This window comes from Pseudopodoces humilis, chromosome 7 (assembly GCF_049639895.1).
Source record: "Pseudopodoces humilis isolate 2021_Gansu_Grassland_sample_001 chromosome 7, ASM4963989v1, whole genome shotgun sequence".
NCBI lineage: Eukaryota > Metazoa > Chordata > Aves > Passeriformes > Paridae > Pseudopodoces > Pseudopodoces humilis.
The window spans coordinates 60,683,436-60,704,798 of NC_142206.1; the positions used below are offsets into that span (position 1 = coordinate 60,683,436).

Genomic DNA, 21,363 nt, shown 5'->3' on the forward strand with positions numbered 1-21,363 from the left:
TCCCCGCAGGATGTGACCTCCTTGCCATTTCCAACACTTCCCCCTTTTTATTTTAAATTTTCTTTGGATCCTTTGCACTCCAGGCAGCCATTCCCTCTGGCTTCGAGCAGAATTAGGCAACTGGTCCCGAAATTCCAACGTGAGCAACCAGGTCATGACCATCCAGATAAATAAAGCTCAAGGACCCAAGGCTCTTCCCAAGGTTTTTGGCTCCTTTTCCAGCTGAGCACACCCTGAGACACGATGGGAGCCCCAAAACTGAGCTTGGAATGTGCTTTTCCTCCTGCTGTGTGCACGGATGAGGGAATAATTTGGGAAGGGACAACTGTGCCCTCCAAGTGCTGGAGCCAAATTTGGGTTCCCAAGGATTAATGACATTCCAGAGGTGTGGGGAACACCCCAGCTTCACCCCCAGATGTGGGCAGGCACATCTGGAAACCCTATCCCTAAAATTCCACAGCCTTTCCAAAGCCCCCCAGCCACAGGATGCTGCCAAAAAAACCCTTTTGAGCAACAGCAGCCCCTGGCTGACATCTGCCCACACGCATTTGGGAGGCCAGAAAACTTCCTGTGGACTTTGGCTGCCTGACAGAAGTGAGCTCAATTCTGCCTTTTTTTAGGGTGGGTATTTTTGGGGGGTGTGTTTTGATAACAGGTGGGAGCTTTCTCTGCCTTTCCCTGGCTGTGGGATGGGCAGGTTTTAGGGAAGAGCTCAGAGGTGAGGGGTTTCTGTAGCTCTGGTTAAAAAATGCCATTTTACATCTGTAAAACACAGTTTATTGTCACTTTTTAGGAAATTGGAGGCGCCCATCTCCCCCTGCCAGCCTCTCCTGCTGCCCTCTCCCCCCATTCCTGTGGTTTCATCCCACATCCAACACATTTCCTCCAGGAGCCAGATCTACCCTGAGGAGCATCACAGGCACAAACCCACGCATGATTCAGCAGGCTCCTTTGAGAGATATTTATTATTTAAATAATAACAATTATTTTTTTTACTCACAAACCACGGAAAAGCCCCAAATCTCAGCACCTTTGGGCTCCCTGAGCAGAGCTGCAGCTCCCAAATGAAACTCCACACTGGGAATTGCACAAGAGCCACTGGGTGTGTTGGATGCTGCTCAAATGGGAGCCACAAGAAAATTCCTAATGGCAGTGGTGACCTTGGGATGTGGAGCTGGATGCTCCTCATCCCAGTGGGAACAATCCTGGAGTCCCAAAGAGCAAGAAGAATCCCAAAAAACAAAATAGTGGTGTTGAAGGATGCTGCCCAACGGGGCAGGATTGCTGACCTGGGGGGTTTTATTTTAAATAAATATTTTTCCCAGCCAATGACAAACCCAGACCCCACCAGCAGCACCACCCTGGATGTGGGTGAAGCTCATGGCTGTGACCATTCCCCGGTCAGGCTCTTTAATCCCTTTTCTGGCTCTTGGAAAAATCACGGGGCAAAGGGAATTTCCAAACGGGTGCTGAGGAGAGGCTGCTCTGCTCCAGCACAGCGCCAGGGAAGTTCCAAAATTTGGCTTTTTTAGTGCCCCTCAGGGACCCACCGGTGCCTAAAATCTCAGGGGTGTGGGACAGACAGACGGACAGACACGAGCACACAGACCTGCCCTGAAAAAGTGCATTTCTTTAGGCAACCAGCCTACAAAAAGGGGGAATTTTTGAGGATACACCACTCCCTTCCTCTCCTTCCCAATCCTTACGGATCTGGGGGCACAGTCTGCTGTTTGCAGCCACCCAGCCCCATCCCCAGGAGCTGTAGCCCTGCCCGCATCCCAAAAAACCACAGAGACCTTGCTGGGAAGGAATCTGTGCTTCCCAACACCCCCCAGCCGTGGGGTTATGGCAAAGCCCCCCGAGCTTCACCTCCCCAGCAGGGCTGAGCCCTTCTCCAGGTGGAAACAGGGTGACAGCAGCACCCAGGGGTGTTCACCAGCCCTTCCCACCTTGTGGGAGGCCACGGGGGCTTCCCCAGGTGTGACACCTGCGCCACCCCCAGCTGGCCCAGGCTGCAGCAGACACGTCTCTGGGTGAGCCCTAAGGCAGAACACCCTTTGCCAGGAGGCAGGATTCTCCAGGAACCACCGATGGATTTACTGCCCGCAGAGCTCCGGCCGTGCCGCCAGCTTTGTCACGGCGGACGAGGCGCTCCGGCCGTCGGGGCTCAGCTGGCAGCACAGCACCGAGCGCATCAGGCGCAGCACCGGCGGCCGCAGGATGGCGAACACCCAGGGATCCACGATGGAGTTGATGGACAGGAAGCGCAGGGCGAGCAGGTCCCACTCGTGGTCGGCCTCTTCCCCGCCCGACTTGTTCACGTAGGCGCGGATCTGCGAGATCGGGGGGAGGGTTGGCTTGGGAAGGAGCTTAAAGATCATCTCGTTCCACCCCGCTGGTCTTGCACTGCCCCAGGTTCATCCAAGCCCCATCCAAGCTGGCCTGGAAGCCTTCCAGCCACAGCTTCTCTGGACAAGCTGTGCCTCACTACCCTCACAGCAAAGAGGTTTTTCTCAATATCCCATTTAAACCTCCTCTCTGTCAGCTTGAATCCATTTCTCCCTTGTCCTGTCACTCCAGGCCTTTGTAAAGAGTCTCTCTCCATCTTTCCTATAGTTCCTTTCAAGTACTGGAAGGTCATAACTAGGTGACCCCAATTCCTTCTCTTTTCCAGAGTGAACAATCCCAATTTTCCCAGCCTTTCCTCAGAGCAGAGCTGCTCCATCCCTTTAATCAATTTGGTGCCTCCTCTGGACTCACTCCAACAGTTCCAGGTCCCTCCTGTGCTGGAAGGACCCCCGAGCTGGACACAGCACCACAGTGGGGTCTCACCATCACCCCCCTCAACCAGGGAGAAGTCACAGGGAGAAATAATCCCGTGCCTGGGCCCCCAAGATCTGGCAGCTCTCTTGGGGCAACTTGGGCTGTCACAGCGGATTTGCTGACTCCACGGGTTCAAATGAACTTTAAATGAAAGCCAGCCCCTTCGTTTGGAGCCACAATTAAACTGCTGGAGGAAGTGGCGTCCCTCACCTTGAGACCACACGGGAGTAATAAACGTGGGAGAGGAGAGGATGAGGGGTGCTGGACCTTGCTGAGACTGCTGACTCATCCCAGCCCTTCCTGGAAGGGTGACTCAGCACTCCTTACTCACTCGGGTCACCCACCACCCCCTCGCTCCGGGCTGGGGAGCTGCTTTGGATGGGGATGGGCAGCAGGAGCATCCCTGCCCTGCCCGGGATCCGCTGGGTACCGCCCGCGCTGGCCGCCTTTCCAAACCCCGCTGAGTTTTGGGAAGGAATTTGTGGCCCCGTGGGTTGGTGTGTGCCCTGACTGCTCCAGGGAGGAGCGGTGGCTGCCGTGGGGACAGGAGAGAAAGTGTCACCCCCAAGGAGGCAGCTGGGTTTGAGGCGCTGCCAAAGCGCAGCCCCACAAGGGAGCCGGGCGATGGGAAAAGGGAAGCTGGCTCTGGATAAAGCTGGATCTGCCACCACAGGGCCCATGGGATCCCGGCCAGGGCCGCTTTCCCAGCCCCTCTGCCCCTGCCCACGTGTCCCCACCGAGGGGTTCCACTTTGTACTGACCACAGCAGCCAAAGCAGGGCTTTTTTGGGACACAGGAAGAGCTGTCCATCATGTGTGGGTTCATGGTCAGGACTCAAGTGTCTCTCAGGGCACTGGGGCTCCTGGGATGCTCACAAGCATCTGGACATTATTCCTTTGTCCTAAAGCACTGGCTGGGCTGTATCCTGTGGTTATTTCCCTTTCCCTTAGGAAAAGCAAGGGAGCATGAAGGAAAGGCAGAGTCCATTCAACACCAAGAGTTGGAAATTAGCACTGGCTGTGCTCCCAGCCTTGATGGGGTCACTTCTAATGGCACCAAACTGACCTCGGGGGGCCCGAGGTGCTGCGGAGCCATCGATGCTCCTGGTGGAAAAGCACTTGGATGGATGAAAAGCGGCCCTTGGGAGGGGAGAGCCCAGACAAGAGTCAGGGCACTTCTCTCTCCACTTCCTCACTTGGCTGTTCTGATCCCGGATTTCTGCCTCGTGCACGGATGGCACATCCCTTGGGATGACACGTGCTGTGGCCACTGTCCCATATCTCTGTTCCCAGAAATCTCTCATCTCTGTGCCTTGGTGCTGTTGTAGAGAAGCAGAAACCGCTGTCTAACAGTGAGGTGGGTGCAGCCTCCTGCATCTCCAGCTCCATCCACAGAAATCTGGGATAACTCATCCCATCCAGCACGGATACCCACTGTCTCCAGCCCAGGGCTATCCTCCAGCCCGTCTCTACAAGTGTAATTGGTTGTTTCATCATCCCTCACACCTCTACCACGAGATCCTGGGAATTGCAGCGATGCCATGGTGGTCCAGGGGACCCCCAGCTCCCTGCCGGAGCCACATGGCCTGGCCTCAGAGCCTCTGTGGGGTGGGAGGGCACCTCTGCTCCTGCCACCCTGTTGTCCTGTCACTCCGTTGTCCTGTCACCCCGTTGTCCTGTCACTCCATCCTCCTGTCACCTCATCCTCCTGTCACCTCATCCTCCTGTCACCTCATCCTCCTGTCACCCCATCCTCCTGTCACCTCATCCTGTCACTCCATCCTCCTGTCACCCCATCCTCCTGTCACCCCATTCTCCTGTCACCTCATCCTCCTGTCACTCCATCCTCCTGTCACCTCATCCTGTCACTCCATCCTCCTGTCACCCCATCCTCCTGTCACCCCATCCTCCTGTCACCCCATCCCTCCTGTCACTCCATCCTCCTGTCACCTCATCCTCCTGTCACCCCATCCTCCTGTCACTCCATCCTCCTGTCACCCCATCCTCCTGTCACCTCATCCTCCTGTCACTCCATCCTCCTGTCACCTCATCCTGTCACTCCATCCTCCTGTCACCCCATTCTCCTGTGGCCCCCTTCTCCTGTCACCCCGTCCCCCTGTCACTGTTTTCCTGCTGGCACTGGGGATGCAGGGAGCGATTCCCCCGCTCCCCAGCACATTGCCAAGCTCATGGCTGAGCTGGGCTCTCCCAAGCAAAGCTTTGACCTCAACCCCCGAGGTTTGGCCAGCAGAGTTGGGAGAAGCTTCATAAAGAGAAACGCGGGTGCTGGGGAGAGTGGGACACACGGCGACACTCACCGTGAAGGGCAGGGAGCAGATGACGAAGATGATGGTCATGATGGAGAGCAGCAGGAGGTGGTCGATCTCCTCGGCCATGGAGAAGATGCGGCGGCCGCAGCCGGAGGCCGTGCGGGGCTGCTCCAGGGTGGTCACCCTGCGGCTCCTCTGCCCGCGCCGGTGCATGCGGGCCAGGTTCACCATCACGCTCAGGTTGCAGAGCAGCACGGCGAGGATGAGGAAGAGGAGCAGCGTGGCGTAGAGCAGCGAGAAGGTGACGTTCAGCCCCGCCAGCTCCGCGTCGCTCTGGTGGGAATCCAGGTGCATCTGGATGAAGCACCAGGTGCCGGGGCAGTACTGCACGTAGCGCCCGAAGCCCAGCAGCGGCAGCGAGCAGAAGGCGGCCGAGAAGGTGTAGATGGCCGGCAGGGCCACCAGCCCCGTGCGGGGGCTCAAGAAGCGCTCGTAGAAGTACGGGCGCCCCAGGGCCAGGCAGCGCTCCAGCGCCATGGTGAAGAGGATGAGCATGGTGGCGAGGCCGAAGAAGCTCATGGCGAAGCCGAAGTAAAGGCAGATGTGCCCTCCGCGGGCCAGGGCGGTGAGGGTGAGGTTGCGGTGGTAGGAGGCGAGCACCAAGGGGCTGACGGAGCAGGTGCCCAGCAGGTCGGTGACCACCAGCGCCAGCACCAGGACGTGGAACAGCGCGGGCGGGCGCTGCCGGTGCCCGCGGCGGCCGCGCAGGAGCAGCCCCAGAGCCAGGAGGTTGCCCAGGAGCCCGGCCGAGAACATGAGGGCGCTGACCAGAGGCCGAGCCCCGGCCGGCAGCGCTGCCCCGTCGCGTCCGCACGCCCGGCCCGTCCCGTTCATCCCGCGCCGCCGCCGCCGCACGCCCGAATGCGCCCCCGGCACCGGCACCGGCACCGGCACCGCCCGCCCCGACGGCACCGCCCCGCCCGCCGCCCCCGGCACCGCCCCGGCCACCCCCGGCACCGCCCCGGGCCCCACCGGCACTGCCCCGGGCTCCTTCGGTACCTCCCCAGCCACCCCCGGCACTGCCCCGGCACTGCCCCGGGCCCCTTCGGTACCGCCCCGGGCACCTTCGGTACGGCCCCGGGTCCCCCCGGCACCGCGCCGGGTCCCACCGGTACCGCCCCGGGCACCTACGGTCCCGCCCCGGGTCCCCCCGGTCGCGCCCCGGGCCCCTTCGGTACCGCCCCGGGCTCCTTCGGTACCGCCCCGGGTCCCCCCGGTACCGCCCCGGGTCCCCCCGGTACCGCCCCGGGCTCCTTCGGTACCGCCCCGGGCTCCTTCGGTACCGCCCCGGGCCCCTTCGGTACCGCCCCGGGCTCCTTCGGTACCGCCCCGGGTCCCCCCGGTACCGCCCCGGGTCCCCCCGGTACCGCCCCGGGCTCCTTCGGTACCGCCCCGGGCTCCTTCGGTACCGCCCCGGGCCCCTTCGGTACCGCCCCGGGTCCCCCGGGCACTGCGCTCGCAGGGATGGACGGAGAGGAGGCGGGGGACGCACACGGACAGACCCTGACCGGACCGAGAGTGCCGGTACCGGTCTGGGAGCCCCGGACACGGCCAGTCCCTGTGCGGGTCTGAGAATCCCGGACACGGCCAGTCCTGGAGCGATCCCATAGCTCCGGTGCCGGTCCGGGAGTGCTGGGCCGGCCCCGGGACCGCTGGGACAGTCCCCGGTGTGACCCAGCCCTGGCTCCGGAACGCCCAGCCCCGCTGCCCGGCCGGGAGCGTCCCTCAGGATCGGCCCCGGTGTCGGTCCAGGAGCCCCCGTGAGGCTTCGGGGGTCCCCCCACACGGCCGGTCCCTGAGCCAGACCCGGAGCAGCTCTCCCGGCCAGCCCCGGTACAGTCCCGCTGTGGCTCCAGGAGCTCTGTCCCAGTGCTAATCCAGGAATCCCGATGCCCATCCAGGTCAGACATTCCCAGTAGTGCTCTGGAGCCCGGAGGCACAGCCAGCCCCAGCGCTGGCTCCAGGAGCCCAAAGCTCTCTGAGCCCCAGCAGAGCCCAGGTGAATTCCCATGGCTCAGAGGAGCCCATGGAGAACTCCCTGCCCCATGGCTGGCACCGTGCCATGTCCCCATTGTCCCCCTCTCCTACATCAGAGGTCCCCAAAGGGTCTGTCTGGCCAGGAACTTGAAGCCCACCCAGTCCCACCCTCTGCCATGGACAGGGACACCTTCCACCATCCCAGGCTGCTCTGAGGCTCATCCGACCTGGAACACATCCAGGGATGAGAAATCCACGTGCTCCGTCCCAGTGGCCTCGGATGCTCTCTCCATCCTCCAGGACACCAGCCCTCACTCAAGCTGCCTTTATTTAAGCACTTGCTGCTTCACAGGTTACTTCCAGAATGCCTCAAGGACAGAGAATCGTGTACCTCCTGTGGCCCTGGGGCTGTTCCAACAGCTGCAACAATTTAATTTTTAATTTTCTTTAATTACTGCAGCAGGGATGGCTCCGGCACGGACACAGCAGGTTGCAGACACACCAGTGGGTTTGGCTGTTATTTTTAAAACCACGCTGTTGTAACAGGAACTTCGTCAAGGAAATGCGGGGCACAGCAAACCGAGCTGCGGTTTGTGACAGCACCTCCATTTCTGAGGGGCCACTCCTCGTCCTGGCTTTGCTTTCCTCTCTCTCACAGCCCAAGGACCTCTTCAGCGTGCTGGGGAATGAGGGGGAGGTGGCAAAGCCGCAGCTCCAGCTCTGCTCCCGCTGTCAAAGCAGTGGGTGAAACGGAGGCGACCGTGTTTTCACCATCCCAGACCACCTCAGCTCAGGAAAACACATCCCAAGAGCTCTCCCAACTTCCAGTCCTGACCCAGCACAGCACCAAAGCCATGGTGGGAGCCGTCCTGAGAGCCCTGGCACCTTCTTTGTGCCACCCACAAATCCAGCTGAATTTGGAAGATTCCCAAATTCACCTGAATCAACGGAAGGAATCATCCACTGAATCCTGTCCTGATCCCTCCAGGCAGCTGCAGTCTGCCCATCCAGAGACTTTTCCGGACCCCGTAGGGTGGCTGCTCCAAGGCTTTTCCCAGCCTCCCACTCTTTTCTGGCATTCCATGTCACAGCTCAGGAAGGGGTTTTGGCTTCTTCTGGAGCTCATTTTCCTGGCAGCTAATGGAGCCTTAAATGCCCCTCTGGGGCTTCAGGCTTCTCCACTGACAGTTGTCTCTGATGGGATTTTTCTGCAATAATAGGAAAATTGCTGGGCTTTTGTTTTTTCATTCCCTCTTCTGAGCTCAGAACCAGGAACAGGCTGCGTGGTACAATCTGTCCTGCCTTGGGAAGGGTTTGTTTTCTTCCCTTTGCTTCCATGTTTAGCTCGTGTCTTGCCTCTGGCGAGGGCCATATCAAATCCTAGAACTATTTAAGTTGGAAAACTCCTCTAAGATTGAGTCCAACCCTTCCCCCAGCATTGCCAAGGCCACCACTGACCCATGTCCCCAAATGCCACATCCTCAAGGTTTTTAAATCCCTCCGAGGATGGGGACTGCCCTGGACCATGCCAGTGATGAAATTTTCTCCAATATCCAATCTAAACCTCCCCTGGTGCAACCTGAGGGTGTTTCCTCATGTCCTGTCCCTGTCCCCTCCTGCCAGGGACTTGTGCAGAGCCACAAGGGCCCCCTGAGCCTCCTTTTTTCCAGGCTGAGCCCCTTCCCAGCTCCCTCAGCAATTCTCCAGCCCCTTCCCAGCTCCCTCAGCAATTCTCCAGCCCCTTCCCAGCTCCCTCAGCAATTCTCCAGCCCCTTCCCAGCTCCCTCAGCAATTCTCCAGCCCCTTCCCAGCTCCCTCAGCAATTCTCCAGCCCCTTCCCAGCTCCCTCAGCAATTCTCCAGCCCCTTCCCAGCTCCCTCAGCCTCTCCTGGTGCTCCAGACCCTTCCCAGCTCCATTCCCTTCTCTGGACACGCTCCAGCCCCTCATACATCCTCTTAAGGTTTGTTGGCATTGTTTTCCCTCAAAGAAGATTTGCCAGAGTGGAGAAGACACTCTGGGCTTGTAGGAAAGTTTCCTGAACTTCACAGAGGGGGCTCAGCCTCTGGAATTCTGGAATTCTGTGGAATTCTGGAATGTCTGTGGCTGGGGAGGGTGTTGGGATCCTGCTCCGCCCCTGATGGATTTTAAAGGATGGCTCTGGCCCCAGGGACAGGGACGAGTCCATCCCTCCTGTTTATGGCGAGTGAATTTCATCCCTTTTTAACCAAACCCCCACCCTGACTCGTGTTTACCAAATCCAACCAACACTTCTCTTCCAAAGCCTTCCCATCCTTTATCTCCCGTTCCAGAGCCTCACTCCCCAGCCTGGGAAATCAGGCACGGCAGCTCCAGGTTTTGGTGCCTTTTTATCCTGCACCAGCACCCAGTGGAGGGGTTAAAAAATAAATGAAGCCTCTCCTGGGCTGGCTGGGGCTGGCCCTGGCACTGCTGCCTGCCCAGGCACGTGCCTCAATGCTTCCAGAACAGCTGAAAAATGCAGGCAGGCAATAAAAAAATAATAAAATAAAAAATAAAAATAAATGGGCTCTTTGCAAGAACGAAACAATTTGTCGGGAAATGAGCTTGAGCAAAGTTGTGCCTGGATTTCGTGAGCTGGAAAAGAAGAAAACAACAGCCCTGAGAGTGATTTGTGTCCAGGCAAGGAGCGGGATGCAGGGAGAGGTGATGCTGCGGTGCTGCCGGGTGACAGCGTGGGACAGGGCAGCTGGCAGTGCCGGAGGGTGACAGGGACATAAAACAGCCCCCAAAAGAGCATCGCTGGCGCTGAGCTCCAGCCTCGAGAGCCGAGCGGAGTCTCTTGATTGTCTCCATCAAGCGCCAGGTCCGTCCCTTTGGGAGCGGCTGGCACAGGAGCGAGCTGGCACCGAGGGGTCCCGAGGGGAATGACTGAGCAGCGGAGGAGCCTGGGGGCAGCATCTGATCAGGATCTGATCTGATCTCTCCACAGCCGCTCTCCCCTCCTCAGCTGCAGCTCCCTCAGCCTTTTTTGGAACCTTTTTTGGTTCCTATTTAAGCAACATTTACGACCGACCCGCTCCTTGCCGGGATTCCTCGTTTCAATCCATATTGAATCGATATTTCCTTTTCTTTTGATCGTTCCCAAGCTCAGTACGGAGGGGACCCAAGCTCTGCCACAACTCCCGAAGCCACAAACTCTTTGAGGCACTGAGAAATGCGGTGCCCGAAGGAGCGGCTCGGGATGGAGAGAGAACACCCGTGGTGTCCCCGCTCCTGGGGCTCGGCCAGCCTGGCTGGGGACGTGCTGCCATCTCTGGTGGGGACAGTGACACGGCAGCTCCGGCCTCGGGAACAGCGGGGAGCGAGGATTTACCCTCCCGGAGCCCGCCCTGGCTGCAGCCCAAACCTTGGCTTGGCTCGCCCGGAGGCAGCAGCGGCCGCCTGGAGACTCCGAGTCTGTTCCCACAGCGGGCAGGACACCAGGAAGGGCAGAATCCCGATTAAAAGTGCTGCCCAAGCCAGAGGAGCGTGTCAAGGTCGCTGGGAAAGGTGTGGTCCCAGCCAGGGATGCTGCGGGGATGGAGAGGAGTCTTTATTGGCTCCATGATTTATTTCCTGAGATGATAAAATCATCTTGAGGCTCAGGTGGAGCCTAATTTTGCACTTCAATAAAGAACTTGATTTGGTTTGTGTCAGTTTAATCACTGATTTCCGTGGATCATGATTGCCCTGGGATTTAAACACACAAATGGTGGGGCAGGGACCTTTCCTGGACCAGGGACCTTTCCTGGGCCAGGGACCTTTCCAGGGATCTCTCCTGGATCAGGGATCTCTCCTGGATCAGAGATCTCTCCTGGGTCAGGGATCTCTCCTGGATCAGAGATCTCTCCTGGGCCAGGGATCTCTCCTGGATCAGAGATCTCTCCTGGATCAGGGATCTCTCCTGGATCAGAGATCTCTCCTGGATCAGAGATCTCTCCTGGATCAGGGATCTCTCCTGGATCAGAGATCTCTCCTGGATCAGGGATCTCTCCTGGATCAGAGATCTCTCCTGGATCAGAGATCTCTCCTGGATCAGGGATCTCTCCTGGATCAGAGATCTCTCCTGGATCAGAGATCTCTCCTGGATCAGAGATCTCTCCTGGGTCAGGGATCACTCCTGGATCAGGGACCTTTCCAGGGGTCTCTCCTGGAGTGAATCCTCACAGGCACCACAGGCAGATGATGCCCTGCACACCCAGAGCTCCCCCAGCTCATGCTAACGCTGCATCCACGATCTTGGAAATCTTATCCCAGCTCAGTGATCATCCCATGATTCTGCACCTCTGATTCTCCCAGCCTGACGGTGCCTTCTCCATCCAGCAGAGCACAGATCTGTTTGGGGGAGGAGATCCCGGTTTGGGGGAAACAAAAACAACACCAGGATTTTCCAGGGCCGTTATCTCATCCGGCTGCAGTGGAACGGATCCCGGGAAAGCCACGGAGCAGGCTGGGAGCTGTTGACTCTGCAGCCCCACGTGAGCCATCTCCAAGTCAATACCATGGCAGTAACACGAAACCAATCCACGAACCAACCCTCATTTCCTTCTTTCTCCTCAGAAAACCCCGAGGAGAGGCACCGAGCCGGCAGCTCAGCCCCCAAAACCTCCCCAAAAGCAGCTCTGTCCTTTCCTCCAGCTGGGAGAAACAGCCAGAGCCAACCCCAGCAGGTCACCTCCAAAAACCCCAAGATATTGTTCCTTCAAAAGCAGAATCTGTTTGACATGAAGAGTAAACATCACGTGAGAGCGGGCAGGAACACGGCTACACCTTGCAAGGCTTAGCTAAACAGAGGAGAGAAATACTCCCTGTCTCCTCCAAGGGCACTAAACAGTTGGTCATCGTAATTTTTTTGGCCTAAATGGTCACTTGAGGCAAAAATTAAATCCAGTTAATTCGTGTGGTTGAGCGGAAATGGATCTTCCATTAAAACAATCGCTCTCCTGCACGCTCACACTGAGTTTGTGCATCCAGGGCTCTGTGTTCTCTCAATTAATGCTCTCATTAGGGCTCAGGACAATCATAAATACTGAATTTAAATAATTACAGCACAACAGGTACGGCTGAGGAACACAAATGCAACATCAGCGCTTGGAGATTTTCCAGGGAAGAGCGAGATAAGGGTGGATAAAGCACAGCCCTGCCCTGGGAACATCCTGGGCAGGGATGGAGGGTGTGCCAGGAGGGATTCCACCTGCATCCAGCTCTTCCTCACACCATGCTCTTCAAATTTCTGAGTCCCTCACCCGGTCTGGGGACACCCCAAAGCAGCTGTGGATAAACCCCCTCGGCACGGAACGGGATCGTGCACAGGATGAGGTGATGAAACTCTGAACCACTTTTATTCCATGGGGACACACCCACACTTCTCCTCCCTGTGCCCTGAGCCTCACTCCAAACCCCTCCTGCCTTCCTGGAGCCGGGAGCTCCCCAAACCCTCCCCGGGTCGGAAAATTCCCAGATCCGCGGGAACCCCGCTCCGGCTCCTCTCCGGGGCAAAACTCAGCCTGGGGATGGCACAAAACCCCTTCACAGCGTCCCGGACGCTGTCCCTGCCCGCCACCACCCCGGGCCACCTCGGGATGCTCCAGGGCAGGGATGCGGGGCCGAAGGCTCGCTCCTCATCCTCGCCAGCAGCCGCGCGGATTCCGCGGCAGCGCCGCGCTCAGGGGATGCCGAGCCGGGGGGGATCCGTCCTGCACCAGCCCGGGGGACAGAACTGCCCCTCTCCCGCCGGGCTGGAGCCCTTCAGAGAGGCTCTGCGGGACGTGAGCCTCCGGCACACCCTGCGCACAAAGGCGCGGAACACCGAGGTGCGGAAGATGATGAACACCCAGGGATCCACGATGGAGTTGACGGAGAGGAAGCGCAGCGCGCTCAGGTCGGCGTTCTCGTTGAAATCGGCAGCGAAAGCCCCCATGTACGCCCGGATCTGAGAAATAAATTACAGGAAATGAGAGAAAATTAGGGAAATTAGGGAAATTAAGGGAGGTCTTGCTACGGTGGGGGTAAAAATATTCCCGTGAGGGCAGCGGAAGAAGTTGTGACCCCTCGGTGTCCCCATCAGGATGTGGGGTGGGGGCTGAGGATCCAGCTGGGAGCGGGGCTGGGTCACGGATGGCTCAGGGATGGCACATCCTATCAGCACAAGGATGTTAGAGCTGGAAATGAGGTCCCGGTGAGCAGGAATTTTTCATGGATGAAGGAATTGGCGGGTTTGTCTGTCCCCTTGCCATGGAAATTGGACCCGGCATCCATGGGATAACTCAGCAGGGATTCATCCTGATTGAGGAGGGGGTGGCCCAGGGCTGCAGGTGGCTGGTAGCTCACGGTACGGCTCCAGAGGTGACAGAGGTGACAGGAAGAGGATGTGGAAATTGTCACCAAAGGCAGTGGCAGCACCCATGCACACCCCCCACCCTGATTTGGGGATAGCCCCGCCCGTGGCTCCAGCTCTTCCAGGGTGATGGGAAGGTGGAAATGCAGGATCTGGACTCAGGGAGGGGGAGAAAGGGGCAGCAAGGGCTCGTTCCTGCCGGGGGTGTCCCATCCCTGGGGGAGGAGTGAGGGGATTTCAGTGGGGTTCAAAGGGAGCTGGATCTACCCAGCAGCTTTGGGACACGGGGGTGGGAATGGGGGGATTTGAAGGGTCTGATGGGGTGGGAATGGGGGGATTTGAAGGGTTTGATAAGGGGGGGAATGGGGGGATTTGAAGGGTTTGATAAGGGGGGGAATGGGGGGATTTGAAGGGTTTGATAAGGGGGGGAATGGGGGGATTTGAAGGGTTTTGATAAGGGGGGGAATGGGGAGATTTGAAGTGTTTGATAAGGGCGGGAATGGGGGTTTATTAAAAGGTGTGATAAGGGGTGGGAATGGGGGGATTTGAAGGGTTTGATAAGGGCGGGAATGGGGGTTTATTAAAAGGTGTGATAAGGGGGGGAATGGGGGGATTTGAAGGGTCTGATGGGGTGGGAATGGGGGGATTTGAAGGGTCTGATGGGGTGAGAATGGGGAATTATTGAGGGGTCTGATGGGGTGAGAATGGGGGTTCATTAAAAGCCAGATAAGGGTGGGAATGGAGGATTTTGAAGGGTCTGATGGGGTGGGGATGGGGAGTTTTGAAAGGTGTGATAAGGGTGAGGATGTGGAATAATTGAAGTGTCTGGTGGGGTGAAAATGGGGAGTTATTTAAAGGTGTGATAAGGGTGGGCATGGGGGGTTTTGAAGGGTGTGATAAGGGTGGGGATGAGGAATTACTGAAGGGTTCATTAAAAAAAAAGGGGTTCATTAAAAGCCAGATAAGGGTGGGAATGGGGGATTTTGAAGGGTCTGATGGGGTGGGAAAGGGGAATTTTGAAAGGTGAGATAAGGGTGGGGATGGGGGGAGTTTTAAGGGTCTAATGCAGTGGGAATGGGGGGTTATTGGGGGTTATTGGGGGGTTATTGGGGGGTGTGATGGGGTGGGAATGGGGGGTTATTGGGGGGTTATTGGCGGGTGTGATGGCGTGGGAATGGGGGGTTATTGGGGGGTTATTGAGGGGTGTGATGCACTGAACTGACACCCCCCTCCCAAACCTTAAACCCCTTTGGGGCAGCCTCGGAGGAAGGCGGGTGGTGATGGGGTGGGTGTTATTCCAATGGAGTTAAAGCCTCCAACTGATCCCTGGGATGGGACACTCAGATGGGACTGAAATAATCACCTGACCCCTCCAACCCCTCTGGGACAGAGAGGTGATGATGGAGGGGCTGTTTCAGGGGGTTAAAACAGTGAACTGACCCCTGGGGATGGGATATCCCAGGGAGGGGACAATGGAATGACCCTCCCCAGGACAGAGTGGTGGGGTTGTTGTGGTTATTCCAGGAGGATTAAACAATGAATTAACTTCCCCCATCCCAGGATGGGTGTTGGATATTATTCCATGGGTGTTAAAACAACAGTCAGATCCCTGGGAGAGGGTGGGGGACCCTCAGAGCAATTACCTGACCCCCCAGCTCTGGCACAGAGTTATTCCATGTGTGGGGGGTTATTCCATGAGAGTTAAAGGATAAACTTCAATTTAAATAAATTTATTTAATTCATTGAAATAATTTTAAATAAAATTAATTCATTGAAATAAATCAAGGACTGGGGATGTGGTGCTTTGTGTTGAGGGTGGGCAACCTCCCAGAATGGGATAGTGGAGACAGGGGGGAGCTTATTCCAAGGGGATTAAAGGAATAACCTGACCCTTGGAGAGGCTCCTAGAGGGTGGCAGAAGTGGGTTACTCACAGGGGACTAAAGCAGGGAACCCCCCCAGCACCTCCAGGTGGTTCCAGAGTTTATTCCAAGGGGCAAAAACAACCCCTGACCCCTGGGAGTGGGTGGTGGTGATGGGGAGGTTATTCCAAGGAGTTTTAGGCATTGATCTTGTCCCAGTAAGGGAGGATTTAGAAGGAGGCACAGTCTTGGCCCCTGGGAGCTGGTGGTGTTGTCAGGGTTTATCCCTAAATCAGTGCTCTGACTCCCCCAGGACTGAGTGGTGCTGCTGGGGGGAATATTCCAGGGTTCTTACCCCCATGGACAGGGTGAGGGACAATTCCAAGGGGGCCAATCCATCGATCCAACCTCCCTGTGAGAGGATGGTGCTAAGAAAGGATATTTTTTCAAATGGATTCATGGCACGAGGGGGGACAAAGCGACCACCCACTCTCCCAGGGGCAGGGGATGGTGAAGGGGATATTCCAAGGTGCTTTAACAACGGCCTGACCCCCATGGACAGGGTAAGGAACTATTCCAAGGGCGCCAAACCATCCCGGTGAGAGGATGGAAAAGATCTTTCGGCCAGGGACCGAAGCACCCCCCACCCTCCCCGGAGCAAGGGGGCACCGGGGTTACTCACGATGAGCGGCAGAGAGCAGACGGTGAAGAGGACGGTCATGAGCCCCAGCAGGACGAGGTGATCGAGCTCCTCCATGCGGGGGGCGGCGGCGGGGGGCTGCCCGCGGCGGGGCTGCCTCCGGGCCATGCCGTACAGGTGCCTCATGCTGCTCACGTTACACGCCACGATAGCCAGCACCAACAAGCCCATGAGGCTGGCGTAGAGCACGGGGAAGCCCAGCTGGCTCGGACCCCCGCCGGCCATGCGGATGAAGCACCAGGTGCCCGGGCAGTACTGCATGGGAGCCCCGAAACCCAGCAGGGGCAGGGCGCAGAACAGAGCGCACAGCCCCGCGGCCGCCGGCCCCAGAGCGGCTCCCAGGCGCCGGGTCAGGTGCCTCCGGTAGAAATAGGGGTGACCCAGGGAAAGCCAACACTCCAGAGCCATGGCCAGCAGCAGCAGGGTGGGGGCCAGCCCGAAGAAAGCCATGAGGAAGGCGAAGAGCTGGCAGAGCACCCCCGGCTGGTCCTCGCCGCGCCCCCCCGGGCCCAGCTCGCTGAGGCTGCGGTTGTAGGCGTAGGCTGCCAGCACCATGGGGCTGATCAGACACTTGCCCAGCAGGTCGGTGACCGCCAGCCCGCTGACCAGCACGTAGAACGCCGACACCCGCGGCGGGCGGCCCCCGGGCGAGCGGGAGCGCCGGCGGTGCTGGCCCAGCAGCAGCAGAGCCAGGACGTTCCCCAAAAGTCCGGCTGCGAACAGAACCGAGCTGGGCACGGCCGACTGGCCGCTCTCGATGTGGCGGCTGCTGCGGCAGCGATAACCCTCGGTCTCCATCGGGATGGGCTGCGAGGGATGCTCCGCTCCGCACCGGGATGTCCCGCGCTGCAGCAGGGTGAGAGAAATGGTCCCCGCAGCACCGGGATGGGATAAAATCCCGCAGAGCACCGGGGGGATGGCCCGCAGCCTGCCGGGGTGGGATGGGATGCGCTGGGATGGATGGATCGCACCGGGATGCCCTGGGATGGATGGATCGCACCGGGATGCCCTGGGATGGACGGATGGATCGCACCGGGATGCCCTGGGATGGACGGATGGATCGCACCGGGATGCCCTGGGATGGATGGATCGCACCGGGATGCCCTGGGATGGATGGGTCGCACCGCGGCTGCCGGAGGTGACTGTCCCGGCTGGGCCGGCTGTCCCTGCCGCGGAAAGAGGGAGGAGGGAGAACGAGGAGGAGGAGGAGAAGGAGGAGGAGGTGCAGTACAACAAGGCACGGCCCCTGGGACAGCCCCTTCTCGCCGTCGGGGCTCGGCCGCGGGAGGGGGGGAACCGAGGCTCCCGGGAAGAGGGAGGGGAAGGGGCCGGGGGTGGGTGCGGGGGTGAGGGGCTCTGGGATGAGACACTGGGGGGAGGGAGCTGAGCCCCTCGGAGGGGAGGTGCCGGAAAGGGGACAGGGCTGAGCCCGGGGGGGTTACGGGGGGATCTGGCTCCAAGCACGGTGGGGGGAATTACGGGAGAGTCGGGGACTCTTGGAGCCCTTGGAGGGGGTGACAGGGCCGAGCGCTGGGGCTGAGCCCCCGGGGTGACAGGGAACGGGGCTGGGGCTGATTCCCTGGGGGTATCACAGGACAGAAGCCAGCCCCATGCAGTGGAAACCCTGCCCGCCGCAGGAGGGTGGGAACGGGATGATCGTTCCCATCCCTCCCAACCAATCCAATCCCGGGATTCTGATACCCCAGCAGGTGCCACATCTACCTGAGCCCACCCCCAGGTGTGCCGGTACCGCTGCTGCCCCCCCAGCCCCCGGCAGGGCTCCTCTGTCCCACCAGCAAACCCCGGGAGAAGCCCCCAGAGCTTCTTCCAGGAAAAGCAGTCCCGACCGCAGCAAAACACACACAGCGGCTTGCAGGATGTGTGTGATGATGAATAAGCATGAAACCCTGCCCGGCTGCTTTCAGCCCACTTTCTGCTGCTCGGGATGAGTGTACACGAAGCACAGGGAAGTATCAAGATGACAGCAGGGGTGGGAAAGGAGGATTCAGGGGGCCAGACATCATCAGCAAGGCAGGTTTTAGTAGATCTTTTAGCTGCAGATTTTAGGCTGTAGATCTTTTGGCTGGTGATTCCTCCAGCAGTGAGGGCAGGGACTGTTTGTGGCTGTGCAAGTGAAAGTCCCAGGGCTGGAAGAAATCAAGATAAAACTCGTTACAGCTCAGCTCTCACCCACGGTTGGTGTTGAAGTGCTGCCCTCATTAGGGCTGAGCGTGAACCCAGAGGCTGCTTCCTGCCTGGGGCCCCGGGGAAGAGGAAATTCAGCCGAATTCAGCCTGCCCTGGGAAGCAATCCGAATGATATCCTCCAAAAAACTCCTGGAAAACACCCCCTGCCTTCCTTAGCTGACCCCGCACTCGACTGCTGTCGGCTCCCAATCCCAGCAGCAGGGAACAGGGGAAAGGAAGCTCTGGAGGGATCCCTCAGGTTTTCCCCAGGATGAAGATTGGGAAGGAGATCCCAGCACCTCTGGAGATCTGATTTACAGGGAGCACAGCTCCTGTCCTGATTCCTGGAGGAATTGGTGCCATCCCTGCTGTGATGCCAGGGAGGCTGGCACAGGGTGCCCAGAGCAGCTGGGGCTGTCCCTGGATCCCTGGGAATGCCCAAGGGAGGCTGGACAGGGCTTGGAGCAGCCAGGAATGGTGGAAGGTGTCCCTGCCCATGGAACTGGGTGAGCTTTGAGATATCTTCCAACCCAAACCACTCTGAGATTCTGTGATGACGCCAGGGATGGGATCAGCTGAGGTGACCCCACATCTGCTCTGATGGGGAACAGAGACTGAAGTTCTGAGCTGCTGGAAATTCCCTTCACAGCCACCCATTCAATGCCTGGCAAGAGGAGGAGGAAGAGCTGTGACAAAAGCCAGCCCCTTCTGGAGGTGGCTGCTTGTCCCTGGTTGCAGCAGCTGTGGCTGGAAACTCCGAAGGACCAGGGGATGATCCTGAGCTTGCACAGCTCGATGGGGAAAGCCTGGGATGGAGAAGGGACTTTTTGGGGATGTCTGGCCGTGGCTCTGATGCTCTGGAGCAGGCACATGAGTGCAGCTGTGGCTGGGGGTGTCAGGGCGATGTTTCACCTGGTCCCCATTCCTTCCCCTGCTGCTGGAGGATCTGGTGCTGAGGATGGGGAACCTCAGTGCCCATGGTTCTCTCGACAAGGATGGAGATCCCTCAAGCCAGGCTGGGGGCTGGGATCGGTGTCCAGCCAGGAAAGGAACCACAAATTCACCTCCCTCCTCCATCTCCTCTGGGACAGAACCCAGCCTGGGCAGCCAGCTTGCACCAAATCCCCAGTTAGCTCTTCTTTGGGTTTATTTGCATAAATTGCAGCTATTAAGGGTGGGGAAAGGAATTCGGAGAAAGTCTCATCACCACGGATGACGAATCTCTCGTGTCTGTCACGCTTCCGACGTGACCCTCTTCTGGCTGCTCACATTCCTGGTGTAGAGGAGGAGGGGTGGAAAAAAAACCCGGAATAAAAACAACCCAAAGCGGAAGAAAAAAGCAGCCACAAAACCCAGAGGCAAATGAGGAACTGGAAAAACTTGAAGCATCCACAAGGAATTTTATTTGGGGTTGGGTTTTTTTTTTATTTCTTTGGGTTTTTTTTCCTCCAAAACTTTTGCTGACTCCCTGCAGCTCCTCCTTGGCAGATTTTGGTGAGGAGCGCCCTCTCTATCGCTGTGCCAAGTTTTTTCCAAGCCTCTTTTCCTAAAGAGCCGCTGCTGCCCAGAGGAGCCGAGTCCTCCTGCTCTTTGTCAGGGATTTTTTCCCTCCAGCTCAGCTTTCCCTTTGGAAGTGTTTGTCCTGGTGTTTGAACAGCCTAATTTAGAGCCTGCAAGCCGAGGAGGCTTTTGGAGGGATGCACTGAGAACTGATCCTGCTGGATATTCCTTTGTTGGAGTCTGAGACACAGAGTGTGTGCCCTTGGCTCTGAGATCCAGGAGAACACTGAATTTCATACAACATGAAATTTATGTGTGTGTTTTCATGGTGTTACATGAAAACAACTGTTAAAGTTAGATAGAAAAGCTAAAAGTGTGTGTAAATTAGAGAGTTTTCTTAAGTCACTGGGTGAAAAAGTTAGAGTTTAAACTAGTTTAGAGAGCAGAAGACAAGATGGAAGATTTAGGGTGTTGTTTCTTTTCCTTCTTTCTTCTTCATTTTCATTTTCTGGAGGGTTTTGGGTAGTAGGAGGTGATTGGACAGAAAATGTCACAGTGCAGCACACAGGTCATTGGGTCATTAAGAAAAATAATCCACATGTCTATTGTTAATTGGGTAAAAATAAACATAAATATAAAAAGGCTGCACAGTTTGGGGCCATTTTGTGCCATCAGAACCCAAAGTGTGCCAGGCTGCAGTGAATTAAATTTGTGCAGAGAGTCTGGAGAGACCTGCCAAGTTCTGTGCCGACATCCTGATAAACACGAGAAACAAGATCCCAACGAGCTTTGGAGTTTCTGTCCTGACCCAGAGATCTGAGATAAACAGAGGGAGGATCCTAAAGGAGCTCAGCCCAGAGGGGACTGAGAAACCCAGGAGTGAAATTATATTCCCATGTGGAGCAAACCAGGCTGGGAGAGTCCTGCAGGGAACAGCTCCATCCTTGGCTGGGATCGCCTCTGCCAAACCCATCCCAGGCTCGTTCCTCTCCCTGGGGACCCTTCCCTTCCCTTCCCTTCCCTTCCCTTCCCTTCCCTTCCCTTCCCTTCCCTTCCCTTCCCTTCCCTTCCCTTCCCTTCCCTTCCCTTCCCTTCCCTTCCCTTCCCTTCCCTTCCCTTCCCTTCCCTTCCCTTCCCTTCCCTTCCCTTCCCTTCCCTTCCCTTCCCTTCCCTTCCCTTCCCTTCCCTTCCCTTCCCTTCCCTTCCCTTCCCTTCCCTTCCCTTCCCGCACCTTCCCTTCCCTTCCCTTCCCGCACCTTCCCGCACCTTCCCGCACCTTCCCTTCCCTTCCCTTCCCTTCCCTTCCCTTCCCTTCCCTTCCCTTCCCTTCCCTTCCCTTCCCTTCCCTTCCCGCACCTTCCCGCACCTTCCCGCACCTTCCCGCACCTTCCCGCACCTTCCCGCACCTTCCCGCACCTTCCCGCACCTTCCCTTCCCGCACCTTCCCTTCCCGCACCTTCCCTTCCCTTCCCTTCCCTTCCCTTCCCTTCCCTTCCCGCACCTTCCCTTCCCTTCCCTTCCCTTCCCTTCCCTTCCCTTCCCTTCCCTTCCCTTCCCTTCCCTTCCCTTCCCTTCCCTTCCCTTCCCTTCCCTTCCCTTCCCTTCCCTTCCCTTCCCTTCCCTTCCCTTCC

General features: G+C 57.9%; 2 protein-coding genes across 2 annotated transcripts; both read right to left on the reverse strand.

The window, feature by feature from the left end:
• Nucleotides 1-921: 921 nt before the first annotated feature.
• Nucleotides 922-5,996, reverse strand: PTGER2 (prostaglandin E receptor 2). Its single transcript, XM_005528615.3, has 2 exons — nucleotides 5,141-5,996; nucleotides 922-2,333 (listed from the first exon to the last, which is right to left on the reverse strand). Exons 1-2 carry the CDS (start codon nucleotides 5,984-5,986, stop codon nucleotides 2,097-2,099), a joined length of 1,083 nt encoding a protein of 360 aa, XP_005528672.1. The 5' UTR covers nucleotides 5,987-5,996; the 3' UTR covers nucleotides 922-2,096.
• A 6,405-nt stretch (nucleotides 5,997-12,401) lies between these two features.
• On the reverse strand, nucleotides 12,402-17,207 carry PTGDR (prostaglandin D2 receptor). The gene is made up of 2 exons (XM_005528616.3): nucleotides 16,029-17,207; nucleotides 12,402-13,080 (listed from the first exon to the last, which is right to left on the reverse strand). The coding sequence occupies exons 1-2, from the start codon at nucleotides 16,842-16,844 to the stop codon at nucleotides 12,814-12,816; spliced, it is 1,083 nt and encodes a 360-aa protein (XP_005528673.1). The 5' UTR covers nucleotides 16,845-17,207; the 3' UTR covers nucleotides 12,402-12,813.
• Nucleotides 17,208-21,363: the final 4,156 nt, after the last annotated feature.